This window comes from Lontra canadensis, unplaced genomic scaffold (genome assembly GCF_010015895.1).
Source record: "Lontra canadensis isolate GAN:19392208 unplaced genomic scaffold, GSC_riverotter_1.0 scaffold107, whole genome shotgun sequence".
Lineage (NCBI taxonomy): Eukaryota > Metazoa > Chordata > Mammalia > Carnivora > Mustelidae > Lontra > Lontra canadensis.
The window spans coordinates 3,196,825-3,215,574 of NW_022631101.1; the positions used below are offsets into that span (position 1 = coordinate 3,196,825).

General features: G+C 52.3%; 1 protein-coding gene across 1 annotated transcript; it reads left to right on the top strand.

Annotated features, from left to right (window-relative positions):
• The first annotated feature begins 10,451 nt into the window (after nucleotides 1-10,451).
• LOC116856084 (cone-rod homeobox protein) lies at nucleotides 10,452-12,763 on the top strand. The gene is made up of 3 exons (XM_032839302.1): nucleotides 10,452-10,551; nucleotides 11,133-11,284; nucleotides 12,116-12,763. The coding sequence occupies exons 1-3, from the start codon at nucleotides 10,452-10,454 to the stop codon at nucleotides 12,761-12,763; spliced, it is 900 nt and encodes a 299-aa protein (XP_032695193.1).
• Nucleotides 12,764-18,750: the final 5,987 nt, after the last annotated feature.

Here is an 18,750-nt window from a genome sequence, read left to right on the forward strand (position 1 = left end):
ATACTCCTCAAGGACCCCATCTTTTGAGAACCCTGTGTGTCCCTGTGGTCCAGTTGCTACAGGGCTTGTGTCCCTAGGACCCAGCATCACTGTTGGGGCCCAAGGTGTGTTCTGTGCATTCATGTATACACACACAGATAAATGTAATATGTGATGTGCCTATAATGTTTAATGTCATGCGATCTATGTTATATAATATAATACATGCAACACACATATGCATGTCTGTCTACGTCTCTTTTATGTATGAAGAAGAGTACATCTTTATAAATCTTCACAAAGTGAACACGCTCAGTTAGCAACACCCAGATCAAGAAATGGTTCCAACGAGGGGCGCATCTCACTCTTGATGTTAGCTCAGGTCATGATCTCAGGGGTGTGAGATCAAGCTCTGCACACAGCGGGGTCTGCTTGAGATTCTCTCTCTCTCCCTCTCCCTCTGCCTCTCCCCTTCCCAATAAATAAATCTTTAAATAAAAGAATAAGAAATGGATACCACCAGGGCCCCCCAAGAAAGTTTCCTCATATCTCTCCACCTGCTCCCCCTCCCCTCATCAATGGCAACCATCACCTTGACTTCTAACCCCACAGAGCTGGGGTGCCAGATGTAAATGGTGTCAATGGGACGATACCATAGTCTCTGAGTGTGCTTCCTGTTTGGGGCTATTGTGACAATGTGCTCTAAACGTTCTTCTCATCTTCTTCATGACATAAGCCTGTGTTCCTGTTGGGTACGGACCAAGGAATGGAAATGGCTGAGTTACATAATAGGCACACATTCACCTTTTAACGGTATGGCCATGTGGTTTCCTAGAGGGGCTGGAGTACCTTACTCCACCAGTGCTCACCAGCCGTGTGCAAGTCAACACTTAGAATTGTCGGGCATTCATTTTAGCCATCTGGTGGGACACAGAGGTATCGTTGTGAGGTTTTCACTTCCATTTGCCTGGCGACTGTTGAAACCGAGCCTTGGGTCATGCATGAATGGATAACCAGAAGGGAAGGCTATCTTCCCTTCTGAAATGGCTAAGTCTTCTGCAACCTGGGCAAATTTCAAAGCAACGTGATGCTTCATAATCCCAAAGGATGGGCTAAGGGGGACCACTCTCTCTGCCCTGGGGACCAACCCCTGGAACCCAAGCCTCGTGCTCCGGGTTCCCAATGATCAACAGCCACTGGGCCCAGCCGCCCATCTGAGCAGGTGCTCTGACAGGTGAGGCCTGGAGGCTCCTACCCACTTTGGGGGTGGTCAAGGAGATAAGCCTATTTTATAGAGGGGGAGACTGAGCCTCAGGGTTGGGGAGGAAAGTGCCCGCCCTAGTCAGATAGCTGACAAGCCTGAGGCCCTCCAGTCCCCACTGCTCAGTCCCTGCACTGAGTGAAAGACGGGCTTTCAACCCAGACCCAGGTGACTCCGCACATCAGTTCTGGGAAGATTCCTTGAGCTCCATGGGGTTCGCCCTTGCTCTGCAGACCGGAAGGCTCCCCTGTCCTGTGGGAACAAGGAGCTGGGGTGGATGCCACCTTGCCCAGCACGGGACACGGAGAAAACCTGGGTTTCAGGGACAGTTAGATCCTGAACTAACCAACTCAGCAATAACGTGATGTGCAAAGCATGCACAGACACTGTTGGGCACTCCCAAGTCGGACCTCGCTGACTCCTGCGGAAATCCCAGGTCTTTCTCCTTCTGTAAAACCAGACACCACCTCTGCCCTGTGTGCGCGTGTCTCTGCCCCTTTGCCATTCACTCGGCCCTTCATCCATTCCTTTATTGAGTACCTGCTGTGTGCTAGGACTGTCCCAGACAGACAAGGTCCCAGCCCTCCTGGAGGTAACGTCCTCTGAGAGGAGCGGAGGAGAGACAAGAGGGTGGTAAGAGTTTTGCAGAAAATAAAGCCGCGAGAGTGTGCTAGGGAGCTATGGAGTGCAGGGGGAGGGACCCCCACAGTCTAACCCACTCCTTCCTGCTTCAGTCCTGCGGGCCTGGGCAGTCCTTGAAGAACACTGAGATTCTTTCCTTTTATACATCTCTCCGGGCATTTAATCATTGAACAAATGAATATCGATTTGCTCTTTACAGCCCTCCTCTCTCTCCCTTTGTCTCCGGGGCCGTCTGATCTCCCCCAGGGTCTGTCACCACGGCTGCCCCCCGACCCTGGACCCTGTCGAGGCCTCATGACCTCCAGTCTCCTCTGGGCTCCTTTCCTGCGCTTGACTTGTTTGGGGACAGGAAGAGGCCGGCGGGACAGAAGGGGACTGAGGGGTTAGAAGCCAGATCGCACAGAGCTGGGCACAGGGTGGGATTTCTTCGAGTGTTGGCCGGAGTTGGGGCTTTGATCTTCCCACGCTGAGCCCAGGCCGCCGAGCTTTGTGTGGGGGGCGGATAGGGGCGGGGCCGGAGGAGGGGCGGGGCTTCCGCGTTGGGGGCGGGGCCTCCTGCTGCAACCCGCTCCTGCTTCCGGTGGTCCAGGTAATGAGAACAGGTTACACCGGGGATAGTGATACTTCCCTCATCCTCTTTTTTTTTTTTTTTTTTAATTGAGGCACGATTTACGTCGATAAAATACACCCATTTTAAATGATCAGTTTGTTGCATTTGGACAAACTGGTGCTCTCATGATCATCGCTGTGCCTCTCGAGATAACACAATGTTGCACTGCCTGGAAAGTTTCCTTCAGGCCACTTCACAGTCCATACCCCCTCTCCACTCCGGGTGTTATCATCTTGACCGTTTTGGTGGGCTTGTTGTGGCATGCCATTGTGGTTTTAATTTGTGTTTTCCTGATGACAATGTCGAGAATGTGTGTGTGTGTGTGTGTGTGTGTGTGTGTGTGTGCGCGCGCGCGCGCTCATGGGCTATCAGGATATCTTTTATGAAGTGCTTCTTCCCGTGGTCTGATTACTGAGTGGAAGGAGTCTTCAGTATTCTGGATGTAAGGTCTTTGCTAGCCTATATGTTTTGCAAATGCTTCCTAACAGGCTGTGCCTAGCATTTTCTTGTACCTAATGACGTTTTTTGAAGAGCAGAGTTTTCCAGGTTTGATCACCTCTAACTTACCAGTTTTCTATTTCGTGGTGATTGCTTTCTGTGGCCTGTTTAAAAGACTTCTGCCTATCCTCGGGTCAAGAAACACATTTCTCTGTTTTTATTTTTTAATTTATTTTCCACGACTGGGAACATTTTACTTTCACTTTTCACGTTTAGGACCGTGATGGCTCTCAAATTAGTTTTTGTGTCTTGTGATTGAGGTTCTGTCTTCTCTTTTTTCTTATGTAGATATTGCATTGCTCAAAATGATGTCTTGAAAAGACTTCCCTGTAGACTTGCTTTGGTATTTTTGTCAAAAATCAGTTGACCACGAAGTTTTGGCCATTTTCTTGAAGTGTGTATTCTCTCCCCTTAATTGACTTGCTTGTCCTTACGCGGTATCATGCTGCCTTGTTTGGGTAGCTTTGCAGCAAGTCCTGAAGTCAGGTAATAGAAGTTTCCAGCTTTTTTTTTTTTTTCCAGATTGTTTCGATAGTCTAGATTCTTTACATTTTCGTATAGATTTTTGAATCGGGTTGTCGGTTTCTACAAAAACACACTTTTGAGAGGTTTCGGTTGGGATTGCTGTGACTCTAATGATTAGTCTAGAAGCATTGACAGATCTTAACAATATGGGGTCTCCCAGTCCCTGGTTTATTTCACTCTTGACTTGGGTCTCCTTGAACGTCTCCCAGCAGAGCTTTGATGTTTGCAGAGGGGCAATTAGCTGAAAGAAGAGATGACAGGATTTAGGGATGGATTGGCAGTGAGTTGTGAGGAAAAAGGGAGTAGGCAAGGGTAAATGTCAAAATCTCTTCCTGGATGGCTGGGTGGAGATGAGAAGGAAAGCGACTTCTCCTGGTAGGGATCCAGCTCAGAAGAAGAAAGGCCTGAATGTGGACTCAGTTGCCCCCAGGGCCATGTGCATGACCTTCCGAGACACACCTCTGCACACCCTCCCACCCTGGGGGGGCTCCCATGGGTAGATGGGGGCCCAGTCCCAGGAGGAGGTGATGTGGAGAAGCTGACACTCTTCTCCCAAGGGGTGGTAAGGACTCTGTCCCTGTCCCTGCTCGGCCTCCTTTCCTTCCCTACTCCGGAGGGCCAGGATGGTCTGTTAACAGCACTGGATTGTCGCATCAGTAGCTCCTGACTGGTAACTGAGGGTCAGACAGCCCCTCCCTCTCTCCCTGTCATCTCCACCCCACCCTTCAAGCTAATGAGACCTGCCCTGATTCCCCAGCCAGGCTGCTGGCCTTAATCTCCCCCCCGCAGGGGGTTCTTGGGGGTGGAGAAGGAAAGAGCCCCTTATGGTGAGACACAATGACCCAGCCACAAGGCAGGATTACCACCATCTCTCCCGTGCATGTACTGTGCGAGGTTGTGTGCACACCCGTGTGCACGCTCGGGTGTATGGCGAAATAGAACAGACCCAGGGAGGGTGATGGAGACAAAGACAATCGGAAGTACAGAGCAAGAGAGACGACCAAGATAGGAGAAAGCAGAATTGGAGGGAAAGTTGGGAGAAAGAAAACGAGAGTCCGACCGTCAGATGAGGTGTTGGAGAAAAAGAGAGAGAAACAGGACCAGAGCTTGGAACTTGGGGGGTTGGATAAAGAAGCCCAGAGGGACAGGGTTGGCTGGAGTTGCAGGGACAGGTGGACAGACAGGGAGACAGGGACAGAGAGACCCAGAGCTGGAGGGCGAGGTAGGGGGCACACATGCAAAGGGGCAGGAGTGGCATAGCCGGAGGCCCAAAGAAGAGAGAAACTGAGGCACAGAGCTCCCAAACAAAGACCAGTGGTGTGGAGGGAGGAAGGGAGAGAGGGAGGAGGAGAAGCTGATGTCCAGCAGAGGCAGTTCAGAGACCAGAGTGATAGAGTCCGAGGCTCAAAGAGAGAAAAGGAGAAACTGAGGCAGAAGCCACGAACAATGGAGACAGACAGGTCTGAATTAGTCCACAGACAGAATGTTGGGGAGACAAAGGGTGGCCCAGGAGGGGAGGCAGAAAGCCCTGTACCCCTTATTTTTCAAAGCATCTCTCAGGAACACCCCGCACTTCTCTCCTTCCTCTTTGGTGGGACGCCAAAGTGGGAGGGACACCAGTTAGACCTTAGGAAGAATTTCCCTGAAGAGTGGGGGCTCCTGGTCTCAGGCAGGAGCTGGGGCTTCCCATCCCCATCGGCCCTAATTGCCAAGATGTTGCAGGGAGGAGGGGAGGGGATTAGGCAGACGGGGCCCCTCCCCCTCCCAGCCAATGTCACCTCCTGGCGTCCAGTCAAGTCCCCCACCAGGGGCCAGGATTACCCTCTGAGATCCAGGCCACCACAAATGACATCATTCCCAGCCTGGGCTTAAAATCTCCCCATGTGAGGGGACCCGCTTCCTTCAGCTTCTGCTACCTGCTGACTCTGTCTAGGACCTGGGCCACCAGGAGAACCCTGTCCCGTTTCTGGAAGGTGAGTGTCTGCATCTCAGCGCCCAGGCATAGGGGCCGAGAGGAGGGGGTGTGCGATGTTTACTGCAGTTTTCTCTAGGGAATAGAGGTCCCATCCTGGTGTTTGGAGGTACAGGGTGCCTGTGAGCACAGCAGGAGGGCACGAGGGTGTCTGCATCAGGGGGGCAGCTCCGACAAGGCAAAGGAGGACCTTGAACGCGGCTGAGCTGGGGGAGTCTTGATACAGCTGATGTGGGGTCCCCTGGGTGTGGGCTTAAAGCCTGCCTTTTACTCACTGTGTGTCCTTGGGTCATTCACATGACCTCCCTGGGCCTCAGTTTCCTTGTCTGCTAAGTGGTGACAATGACAAGTTGCCATGAAGAGCCATGGGGAGCCCGTCACAGACCTGGCTTGCAATGAGCCCAAGAGAGACAGCTGGCTTCATCCTGCTTTGGGGGGCTTGGGAGCAGATCTGGGGGTCGAGAGCAGGGGACGCTACTCCCTGAGACTCGGTTTCTGCCTCTGCGAAGCGAGGATCATAGTAGGACCTACATTGGAGGGAGTTTTATCGTGATGATTGTTCCCTGAGCTCTTGTTCCCAAGGCCCTCAGTGAGTCTCTGAGAAGTCGGGGGATGGTGACTGGAGGTCCCCATGGTTGTCAGCTGCCTGACTGGGGGTGGGTACCATCCTCTGCACCCCTCACGCTCTGTTTCCCCACCTGTAGAATGGGATCATCTCCTTGGCGACCCACAAGGTTGGGCGTGAGCCTTCAGGCCTTACCTGTCAGAGCACCTGCTCAGGTGCGAGCCTGTGAACCCCGGGAACGCCAGCCGCGGGTCCTGTACCTTGGTCCCCGGGGCAGGGAGAGTGGTGTCCCTCAGCCCACCTTTGGGACAAGGACGTATCATTGCCTTGAACTTCGCCTGGCAGGGTGATGATGGGGTTGTTGTCAGGCTGATTGGAAATTCTCAACAAAAGGTAGACATCGTCACCGCTGCCGTCTGGGCTTCCCGGGATGGGTCATCCAAAGCCTGTATGGAGCGGAGCGGGGAAGTCCCGAGGCCATGACGTCGCTCGCTATCTGTCTCATCTTGTTGCCAGAGAAAAATCTCAGTGGTTGTCCGACGATATTTTTGTTTATTATTCTTTGAGGACGTCTTGTCCACAAAGCACTCGTGGGTTGTCTGACGAGCCAGCAGATGCTCAGTCCTGGAGCTCACTGTCATGACCACCTGCCTGGTCTTGGGAGAGCACCTTCCTTGCCCCAGGCTCGGAGTTCCTGGCTGTAGGTGGCTCAGCCCAGCGCGTGACGGCCGGGCTTTCCTGGAAAGCCCACCATGTAGCCTGATTAGCCCCTCGCACAGTCGATGGGGAAGATGATGAACTTGGATGTTCTGGTTCCGGGCCACGCCCTTAGACCCTAGCAGGGCAATGCCGCCCGTCTCCCTGTTTCCGCGCCCTCCAGAAGCTCCAATGAAGCATCCTCGCCCCCTTGGGGAAGAGGGAGAGGACAGAGGGAACCCACGCTCGGTGCTGGGAGAACAGCCTTCCTTCCGGAGCCTCCAACCCAGGGTTGGAATCCCGGGTCCCCACTGACAATCTGTGTGTGACCCTAGGCAAGTGACCCGGCCTGAGGCTGAAGATGTTCCTGTCTGTGAAATGGGAGCATAACAGGAATGCAGCGTCAGCCTCCCCAGGCTCTGCTGAGGACAGAAGGGTGTAGAAGGGTGTCCAGCATAGAGAAGGCTGGTGTGTGAGTTGGCTCTAGCCGTGTACTGAGTTACACTAAAACTTAGCCGCTTAGCGCAACAAACAGCTCTGGTCCCATACAGTGTCTGAGGGACAGGGATCCCAGGGCGGCCCCACTGGATAATGCTGGCCCGGGTCTCTTTGTGCTGCTGTATGTAGTCTGAGGCTGGCCAGGGCTGAGTCCTTGGCCAGCTTGCCTGATGCTTTGGAACTGACTTTCCCCAGGGGGCTTGGTCCCATGGCCTCAGTTCTTGGTCTTGTCGTGTCCGCACGACCCCGGCGGGCTACCCCCAGAGCAGCGCCAGCCTCGGAGGTCCCTCTGTCATTTCTGCAATGCCGAACGGGGAGCCCACGGCAGCCCTGCTCCGTAGGAGGGGACAACACAAGGGGCTGAATCCCGGCGTGGGGTGGGGGCGATTATTGGGGGCTTCCTAGAATGCCCACCAGCTCTTGGGATTTAAAGCGGCTTCTTGCTTTTATTGTAACCACCAGCACTGAGCTTCCCTGTGACCTTCCCGGCCAGGCCCCACGTCATCTGGTTCGCTGTGCTCCAGTCACACTGGCACCTTGGTTTCCTCCTCCAACGAGACAAAATGAGCCCAGACTCCAGGCTTTGCAGCTGCCTACTGTTCCCTCTGCCTGGAGGCGTCTCCCTATGGGAGGAGGAGCCCGTTGCTTTTCAGCCCCCAGGGTCCTCTCCCCACAGAGAGGTCTTCCTGGACCATCCGTCTAGATGAGCTGTCTTCCCCTCGCCCCAAACCCCATCATTACGCCATTACCCCATTTCGTTTTCCCAGGAGTTCAATCCCATGAGACCAGAGATGCTGCGTGCCTCATTTCTTGCTACCTCCCCGCCTCTACAGCTAGATGGAATCTTAAAACTATTTCCTGGAGGGGCAGTAGGACCCCAGTTTATGATTAATAGAGAACCACCCCCCAAGTGGGGGGTGAGAAGGACACGCTCGTGGGAGCAGAAAGGGGGAAGGAGCTAAGGCAAAAGTCTTCTGTTTTTTACTTTTATTTATTTCTGAAATATTGGGGTGTGTGTGTGAGAGAGAGAGAGACAGAAAGAGGGAGCAAGAGAAATCCAGGTTAGCGTGTGGGATGTGGAGTTGGAGCCTGCAGGAAGAGATGGGGTTAGCTGTGACAGGGACCGGACAAGAGGCATTCGTGGCCCAGGGGAAGGCTTATGCGCACACCCAGAGAGACTGGGAGCCTCTTCGAGGCTATCTTAGTGGGGGTCATAGGGAGCGCCGGAAAGGTTCTTAGGGTTTTTTGTTTTGTTTAGACTTTTCTGTTGCCTTTGTTCTTGAAAAGCTTATATGTCTGTATGGTTACGAGGCAATCCAAATTGAAGAAACGAGGCTTGGATATAGCACATTTCTCCAGAGAGCCTCACTTCTAGCAGATCCTGTGTTCTTCCTGGCAATTTTCTGTGCATACATATGCTTGTATATATATATATATATATATATATATATATATATATATATATACACAATATATTATATATACTTGCTGCCTTGTTTTAAAAGTCACGGATGGTAGCCTGCTATCCGCACTGTTCAGCACCGTATCTTTTCCTTTGACAATATATAATATATGTTGCATATGTATATATCATCTAATATATATAAAATTAAATATCTTTTTAAAAAGATTTTATTTATTTATTTGACAGATCACAAGTAGGCAGAGAGGCAGGCAGAGAGAGGGAGGAAGCAGGCTCTCTGCCGAGCAGAAAGCCCGATGTGGGACTCGATCCCAGAACCCTGGGATCATGACCTGAGCCGAAGCAGACACTTAACTGACTGAGCACCCCAGGTGCTTTTAATTTTAACAAAATTGAAAAACCTGATTAAAGATTTATTTAAGTTATTAAATGAGGAGACCAGCTGTTTCCAAGGGAGAAGTCAAGGAATACAGGCTAATACCGTTCTTCAGGGAACGTGTGGAAAACAGAAAGGAAACTGGACAGCAGGAGAGCGAATCCTCTGTACCCCTAAGGTCATCCTTTCTGCCGGAGACAAACCTTTTGCAAGCAAACTTCTTGCAAGTTACCGTTTACCTTATCAGACTCCCCACGCTGATCCATAGCAAATAGCAACCTGAACAGAGATCTGGTCCCTTAGAAGATGAACTAACCCTCCGGCAGGGAGGGGTTCCGTGAAACAGGCTTCCAGGATGATCTAGAAATGACACTGTGTCCCCTCTTATTGCCAAATTCGGGATCATTTCTCCTAACTATTTGCTAGAGAACTTTAAGAATCAGTTCGCTGCAGCCTTACACTTTTTAGTGACATCATGGAATTCCCTTGAATACATGTGCCATCATCTACTTGCAACATTTACTTCCTACCTCCCCTTTGGTGGGCGTAGGGGCTGCTTCCACATTTGGGCGACTGGACACGTGGGCACGCAGTGCCCGCTTGGAGTCTGTGCAAACATCCGCTTGCAAGTGGGAAGGGGCGCCCCCTGCTGTTCGCTGCGCGGCACTGACCGCGGTGTCAGGGGCTCGTTTAAGGAGCTGGTAAGGCGTCGCGCATTTCCCCTCCCAGCCGCCTAAGGATGGAAATGCTGTTTGCATTCCCATTTTCCCTGGAGGGGGCGGAGTTGCCCTGAAGGCAAACAGCCCCGGGGAGGGGTGTATGACGGGGAGAGGAAAGATGGTATTTCACTTTGATCAATGCTTCCAGTATATTCCGACGCTGCTCCTGACCGGGCACGGGAGCGCCTGCTTCTCTGCACCCAGGCTGGCACTGGGGCTAAAGGACCTCCTTTTTTCCTTTGCCCACCTGATGGGTCACACGTGGTCGTGGAAGATCGCCTTTCACTTGTCTGTTCTGCCATCCCAGTTTGTGCGCGACGCTTCCGGTGTTTATGGGGGAAATGCCCACGTCTCTAGAAACCTCCCGGTCCAAAGCAAGGGGTCGCCCTGCTGTCCGTGATTCTCTGCGGGGCTGGACATCTTTTCTGGGGCCTAGGATGGGCATTCCAGTTTTAGCTGCTGATGCGGACGGGGTTTTGGGGAAGCTTTGCCCATCTTAAATGGAGGGCAATAGGTGGGGAAACTGAGGCACAGAGAGATACGTGCTCACGGGCACACACCTAAGAAGAGTCTGAAGCAGGACTTGGACCTGAGCCTGTCGGGCACCACGTGGTACCTGGGAAGTGCCTGAGCACCTCCTCCTCTCTTGCAGGGCCGTGGACCTGGGCCGCGGTGTCCCCAAAGATCATGATGGCGTATATGAACCCGGGGCCCCACTACTCGGTCAATGCCTTGGCCTTGAGTGGTCCCAGCGTGGATCTGATGCACCAAGCTGTGTCCTACCCAAGTGAGTACCATCCTTCTCCGGATGCTACCTCCCTCCAGCTCTCGGTGGCCCCTGGGGTCCCTTATCCTCAGGAAGAAGCTGGGAATTTGCCAGGGTAATATTAGAGTCACATACTGACTGTATGTAGTCATTTGCAATTTGCCAAACACTTCTCCACGTCCTTTAGGGGTGCAGGAAAGTGTAGGGGCGTTCATAACAATTTAGGAAGGGTTCCCTCTAGGTGGACCTGTCACTCTTCTACACTAGAAGGAGCTGAATATTCTCGATTGTGTGTTTCAATTGGACATGCCTTCGTGCATAGGAAATTTTAGAAAGGGTATAAAAACCGAACACATACACCTCCTTACAGGGCTAATGCCAGTTCTTGGGGTGAGGCATGAGCTCCAAGATGACGGGCAAAGAAGGGCCCCATTTCGCAGGGGGACAGAGTGAGGTCTACAAGGTCAGGAAGTAGGTGGGCAGATGAATGCCCAGAGAGGGCTTCTCGGCATTCCACAAGACCTCAGGACCTCCTGCCGGTGGACAAAGAGACTGGCAGGTCCAGGTCCCGCGATGGTCCTATTGTCCTGTCCCTGCTTCAGGTGCCCCGAGAAAGCAGCGGCGGGAGCGGACCACCTTCACCCGGAGCCAGCTGGAGGAGCTGGAGGCCCTGTTCGCCAAGACTCAGTACCCGGATGTGTATGCTCGCGAGGAAGTGGCTCTGAAGATCAACCTGCCGGAGTCCCGGGTTCAGGTGGGGTTGTCTGAGCCCTGGGCGCCTTCCAGCCCTTCCTGGGACCCAGAGTGAAGGGAGGGGGAGTAGTCCTAGAGTAACACCCAAAGTCATGCATGGCCCGATTATGACCCCTCGCCCCCGTTACTGCCCCTCACCCCTCCCTCCACCCTCTTTGCCAGCCACATCTGCCGGTTCTTCCTCTAACTCACCTGCTAAGCACACACCGGCCCCAGGCCCTTTGCACTCGCGGTTCCTTCTACCTGGAGGAGCTTATTCCATCACTTTGCTCAAGTCTTTGTTTATTGACCGATCAGGTCACCGTGTCCATCAGTGAGACCTAGACGTACCCTCGCACTTAAAGGCGCAATGTCTCCGGGGGCCCTACCCTGCTGCTCCCTCCTCCCACTCTGCTGGGTCTTCCCAAGTATTGATCTCCATCTAAAATACTATGCAGCATACTTACTGTCAATGTATATAACCTGTTGCCCTTGACAAGAAGGTCCGTCCACTGAGGCATCCCCAAAGTCGTAGTTCGTGCGTGGTGATTAATTGTGCGGAAGGATGGATAAGTGTACATACGTGCGTACGTGTGATTGGGTGTGTGTGTGCATGATTACCTGCACACGTGCATGTGTGATGATACGTGTGTGCCTATGACTGTGCGTGTGTGGATAATTGCAGATATGAACGGTAGGTCGGATGGACAGACGGGGTGACCCATAACCGACGGCAAGGTGCGGAGGTGTGATTGGGGTGTGCCTCCCCCATAAACGCCATCATTCAGGGCACCGTGGGGGCTCTCCGGGCTCCCTCCCCACTCACCCACCCCATCTCCCCTTGTCCCCCCAGGTTTGGTTCAAGAACCGCAGAGCGAAATGCCGCCAGCAGCGCCAGCAGCAGAAGCAGCAGCCGCAGCCCCCGGGCGCACAGACCAAGGCCCGGCCTGCCAAGAGGAAGGCAGGAATGTCACCGAGATCTTCCTCGGACGTCTGTCCAGACCCACTGGGCATCTCAGACTCCTACAGCCCCCCTCTCCCCGGCCCCTCGGGCTCCCCCACCACGGCCGTGGCCACGGTGTCCATCTGGAGCCCGGCCTCAGAGTCCCCGCTGCCCGACGCCCAGCGGGCGGGCCTGGTGGCCTCGGGGCCGCCTCTGACCTCCGCACCCTACGCCATGACCTACGCCCCGGCCTCTGCGTTCTGCTCTTCCCCCTCAGCCTACGGGTCTCCGAGCTCCTATTTCAGCGGCCTGGATCCCTACCTTTCACCTATGGTGCCCCAGTTGGGGGGCCCGGCTCTCAGCCCCCTTTCTGGCCCCTCTGTGGGGCCCTCCCTGGCTCAGTCCCCCACCTCCCTGTCTGGCCAGAGCTACGGCACCTACAGCCCCGTGGACAGCTTGGAGTTCAAGGACCCCACAGGCACCTGGAAGTTCACCTACAACCCTATGGATTCTTTGGACTACAAGGACCAGAGTGCCTGGAAGTTTCAGATCTTGTAGAAAACCCTCTCCGGCATCTGCGGGGTCGGGCCTCCCTCCAAAGGCAGTGGCCCCTCTGGGCTCAAGGGCGAGCAGCCCACCTGCGTCCCTGCCTCTCCCTGCCCCAAAGAGGGTCCCCTCGCTCTCTGGGGGGGGCGGTTCAGTAGGTCTTAGTAACCCTCAACCCAGCTGCCGTTTTAAACCACGAGCCCCAGACTCCAGACACGGGCACCAAGAGGGGGCCCCGGGATGGAATTAAACCACCCTTGGCGGTTGACGTGGGGGGTCCTGGTGAGGTCGGCCTCGAGGTGCCCTTGAACAGACACAGGTGGGAAGGCTCAATTCCATACCTTCTGTTTGGGACACTTGCTTAGTGTATGTCTAGAGATCCTTCTAGAAAATCCAAAGACAGTCTTTTAAGCAGCCCCATCGTGGAAGCTTAGGCCAACTGTCCAGTTCAATTAAAACAATCCACTTGGCATGTTACAGATTTCCCAGGTCAGATTTTGTATGATAGGTTAGGGGGCTCTTTGATACATATACATATATATTTTTTTTTCTTCTTTTTCATCTTCTTCTCTTCTCCTAGTTTCTTCTTAAAGACATTTCATCACTCATACATTCTTCCGGACGGTGAGAATGGGCGTATTTGGTGCGTGAACGGAAGGCCACCTGCCTGTTTCACGTCTCCTTTTCCCCTCCTTGGGTCGGAGGATTTTCTAAAGGTGAATTTCATCTGAGCTTTGGAGGAACCGTGGTGGTTAGGACTGGGGCCGACTGTGGACCCCAACTCTAGCTGTGGGTATTTCAAAAAGGAAGAGGAGGTGGCCAGCTTCCCAACTGTAAATGAGCAAGAGATGGGCATGGGGGGGAGAGACGTGAATTTGGAGGAAGCCTGCATTTCAAATACACAGTCTTTCTCTTGGATTCCGTTTCCTGTTCCCATTGCGGGGACTGGACCAGAGAGCCCGGCCCAAGGGAGTGCCCCTGCGGTGGGGGGAATCTTTCTTCCCATGCAGACTTGATCCTCAGCGACACAGACAAGCACCAAGAGAATTTTAAGGAGTCAAGCATGTTGACGCTCTTGGAAGTGTGGTGGTTTGCCTTTGCTTCCTCAGTCTGAATTTTTCTTTCATTTTAGGGCTTGGGAGATACAGCAGCCATGGGTCTTTCCCTGGGGGGCTTCACAAGGCAGCTGGAGGTAGGGCGGGAAGGTGGTGTTCTGGTACATGGTGACCACGAGCCACCCCCACCCACCCCAAAGAAGAGGAAAAGCTCTGATTTGTAGCCTTTGCCCATTTCTGTGGTGTCAATTTTCCCATTGTGGCTGATTTCTAGGGTCTGATCTGAGGTCAGGGACGCAGAGCCTGCCGTCTGCCTTCATGGGCTGGTAGGAGCTGGCTTTGGGTCAAAGGAAGGTCACGAGGCCTCAGATGGGTTTTCTGGGTCCAGGCCGGGAGAGGTCCACATGGCCCAGACCTCCGAGCCCCCTGATGGACATGTTGAGATTACTAGAACCCACAAGGATAGGTTCCTCAGCACACCCCGGGACCATCCCTCATGGGCCAGAGACATGCAGGCTTCTGGGACATTAGACCTGGGAGTGACTCAGAGTCCAGTGTGGGACACAAAGGACAAACAGACAAGGATGATTCCAGCTGGGTGGGGGATGGGCAGTCCAGGCAGTATTCGTAGGGGTGAATCTGTTAGGAAAGTCCAGTTTCCTTTCCCGAGTCCAGCTTCCTGAACTCTGGGGATGGCAGAGGTTCCACTTCCTAAAGACGATGAGTGACAAGGGGGGAAAGGAAGCGACCGAGAGCACCCCTCATTCTGGGTCTCCTTTCTCACTCATTGGGACTCCAGTCTCCTTCCCTCCAGGCCACCCACAGAGTGACAATGATTAAAATGCTGAATCCCACTTAAAGTCTGGGTGATTTTTATTTTTTAAAATTTCCGAGGAGGGGGCGCCTGGGTGGCTCAGTGGGTTAAGCTGCTGCCTTCGGCTCAGGTCATGATCTCAGGGTCCTGGGATCGAGTCCTGCATCGGGCTCTCTGCTCAGCAGGGAGCCTGCTTCCCTCTCTCTCTCTCTCTCTCTCTCTCTGCCTGCCTCTCCATCTACTTGTGATCTCTCTGTCAAATAAATAAATAAAATCTTTAAAAAAAAAATTTCCGAGGAGGGGCAGACCAGGGGAGGTAGAAAAAGGGGTCACTCCATCCCTCTCCTTCCGCCCCCATCCCCTGTTTCTGGGGAGATGGGTCTGTCCATGTGCTTTCTCTGTCTGGTCACTGTCTTTTCCTTGGTATCTCCCTAAAGCCAATTAATCAGGGACATGGGCTCCAGATGCCAGCTTCCATCTGCTGTGACATCGCTGGGTCCCTGAGTTTCCCTCTGCAAGGAGGGGGGGAGGGGGTGGCCACGCATCCTGCCTCAGTGGCCCATGTGAGGACACAGGCCCTCCCTGTCCGCCAGTCTCGGGTCCCTGCCATGTCCCTCTCACCTCTGCTTCTCTCTTTCTTTTCCTTCTGACTGTCCCTCAGACTCCCAGGTCCCCATTCCTCTTTGCTGGATTTGTACCTTTTCCTTTTTCCGTTTTCTCTTTTCTTTGCCCCTTTATCTGTTTCTCCAAATGTTAAGTCATCATTGTCTGCTTCTGTCCCTCTCAGTCCTAGAGGAGCCCCAGGTTAAGATCTGTGTGTGCGTGTGTTGTGGGGTGTGCAGAGGGGGACAGAGCGTTGGTGAGGTCAGACAAACTTGCTATCGGAGCCTGGGTTGGCCCCTTCTGGTCCCAGGATCCCAGGTGATTCATTTCTCCAAGCTTCAGCTTCCCCTCCTGTAACACACCGAGAAAACCTACCTCAAGGGAATGAAATGAGATCATTTTCTTTTATTTTTTTAAGATTTTATTTATTTATTTGACAGACAGAGATCACAAGTAGGCGGAGAGGCAGGCAGAGAGAGAGGAAGGGAAGCAGGCTCCCTGCTGAGCAGAGAGCCCGATGTGGGGCTCGATCCCAGGACCCTGAGATCATGACCTGAGCCAAAGGCAGAGGCTTAACCCACTGAGCCACCCAGGCGCCCCATGAGATCATTTTCTTAAGTACCTGGTCTTGAACCTCTGGTCTGTGGTAAGAGCCCAATAAAAGCTTATTTTGTCGTAAAACACACAGTACATAAAACTGACCATTACAATCATCTTTTTTTTTTTTAAATAAGATTCTATTTTTTAAGTATTCTCTACACCCAATTCGGGGCTCAAACTAACCACCTCAAGATCAAAATTTGCACGCTCTACCTACTGAGGCAGCCAGGCGCCCCCATTATTATCACCTTGAAGTGTGCAGTTCCGGGCATTCACAGAGGAAAGCAGGCACTAAAGGCCGCGTATTGTAGGATTCCACTCATATGAACAGTCCGGAAGAGGCAAATCCACAGGGAGGGAAAAGCAGGGTGGTTGGGTGCCAGGAGCTGGCAGGGAGGGACGGAATGGGGAGTGACTGCTTAATGGGTTTGGGTTTCTATTCAGGTGACAAAAAAGTTCTGGAACTGCGTAGCGACCCATTAATTCCACCTCGAAGTATATACCCCAAAGAACTGACAACAGGTGTTCAAGCAAAAAAACCCAAGGGTTCCTGTTCATTGTAGCATTATTTGCAATAAGCAAAGGACAGAAACAAGCCAGACCTCCACCAACTATTAAATGGACACACAAAATGTGGTCAGGCCATCCAGTGGACTTTTTTTCTTTTTAAAGATTTTATTTATTTATTTGACAGAGACACACAGCGAGAGAGGGAACATAAGCAAGGGGAGTGGGAGAGGGAGAAGCAGGCGCAGGGAGCCTGATGTGGTGCTCGATCCCAGGACCCTGAGATCATGACCTGAGCCAAAGGTAGATGCTTAACCGACTGAGCCACCCAGGCACCCCATCTGATGGACTCTTACTTGGCCACAAAAAGGAAGAGCTTATTTATATTTTCTTAGTAATCTTTACACCCAACATGGGGCTCGAACTCATAACCCTGAGATCAAAAGTCACATGCTTTTCTAACTGAACCAGCCAGGCACCCCAGGTATGTTCTAGATCTCTCTTACAGTGGTGGCTCCATGGCCATATAGGATGGTTCAGACTCCTCAGACTGTACCGTTACAATGGGTAGATTTTGCAGGATATAAGTTATACCTCAATACACTGGAAGGAAAAAAGAAAAACCCACAGAGCATGTACTGTTGGCCAGACACTGGAGAAAGCCAGTCCAAAGACTGCTGATTCTCAGAACAATCCAGCAGAGAGATGCTATGTGTATCAGATAGACGCTCTTACGCTCCCCATTTCACAGATGAGAAAACCGAGGCTGTGGGAGGTCAGGGGACCTGCCCAAGATCCCACTGCTAGGAAGAGGTACTTGGGTTTTATACTCTTCTTGCTGGGGCCTCTAGACCCTGCTGGCATTTCTCCCCTCCCCTCCGACTTTGGTCCTCCCTCATTCTTCCTTCCTCCCAAGTCTCAAGCTCAGGTGTGCGTATGTCTCTCCCCCACCCCCATATGTCTGGGTCCTCGCCCCACTCCACCCCTCCTGCTCTCTGAGCCCCTCCCTGCTTGTCTCCTCTGTCCCTGAACAGGACTAATTTAGCAAATGCTCCAATCTTCTTATTGGAAGAATGGCCTCAGCAGAATGGCTGGGAATTAGCAGGGATTAGGTTTGGACACATGACCCTCCTCCCCGGGGGAGGGGCTCTGGGAAGACAGATGAGTTTTATTTATTTATTTTTTTTAAAAATATTTTATTTATTTATTTATTTGAGAGAGAGAGAGAGAGAGAGAGAGAGAACTTAGTGGCAGCGGGGTGGGGGGTGATGAGGAACAGAGGGAGAGGCAGAATCCCCACTGAGCAGGGAGCCCAGCCCGGGACTCAATCCCAGGACCCTGAGATCATGATCTGAGCCAAAGGCAGATGCTTAACCAATTGAGCCACTCAGACACCCCTGACAAGTGAGTTTTAACTAAGTGATGCCCTCCTCTGCAGCAAATCATGCCTAGGACATGCAGTAATAGTAAAATCACAGCCAAACTCTTCATGGGGTGCTTATGACATGCTGGGGACAGTTAGGTACTTTCCTTGAATTTCTCTTACCCCTCCCCCTATCTTTATTACAGCCTCACATGGTGGGAGCCATCCCCCACCTCCCCTACTTCATGGGCCAGGAGGTGGTGAGGAACCTTCCCAAGGCAAATGGGGTCCAGCCCCAGCCTTCCCGGTGCTTCTCAGTGTGAAGACGGAACAGAGGCTGGGTGGTGGGGAGATGGTGTGGCTATTGCAGTGTGACCTTGGGGATCCTGGTTTCAGCCCCTCAGAGTAGGGAGGAGATGAGGGGCAGCAAGAGGGGGTGGAAACTGGAAAGGAAAGTGTGCTCTGCGAGGGAGCCCCGAAAGAACAGTAGAGGAAGGGATTAGGTAGGGGAAAAAGCCAAGACAGATGCCAGGAGGGGACTTTCGTGCAAGGTAGGCTTTCTTCCTTAATAGGAGGTAGACTTCTCCAGTGAGGCATATGGGCCGGGAGTTTTTTTGTAGGAGGCAATTATGTGCTTAATTTATTAACAGATACATCATTGTTCGTATTTTAAGATCTCTTCTTGGGTCAGTTTCAGAAAGTTGCATTTCTCAAGGAATTTGTCCATTTTTCTCTACGTTGTCAGATTTGTGGGCAAACATTTGCTCACCATCTCCTAATTTCCGTGTGGTTTGGCTGTAGCATTAAATGGTATAGCAGATCCAGATGAGGAGAAAGCCTAAAATCAACCATCTTTAATGTCATTTCAAGAAGTCAGAAATGAGAGAAGAAATAATTAAAGATGAGAGCAGAAATTAATAAAATAAAAAATGTAAAATCGAAGAAAAATAAAAGACACGAGCTGTTTTGTTAAAGGCTGTGGAAATCAGTAGCTCCCAAAAACACTAACAAAGAGAAGAAGAAATTACTACTATCAGGAATGAACATGAGAGGGCGC

Excerpts from the sequence above, each read along its gene's own strand:
- LOC116856084 (XM_032839302.1), top strand. The coding sequence starts at position 10,452 with ATGATGGCGTATATGAACCCGGGGCCCCACTACTCGGTCAATGCCTTG. Across the intron at positions 10,552-11,132 it reads CCAAGCTGTGTCCTACCCAA|GTGCCCCGAGAAAGCAGCGG; the intron begins GTGAGTACCATC and ends TCCCTGCTTCAG. Across the intron at positions 11,285-12,115 it reads TGCCGGAGTCCCGGGTTCAG|GTTTGGTTCAAGAACCGCAG; the intron begins GTGGGGTTGTCT and ends TTGTCCCCCCAG.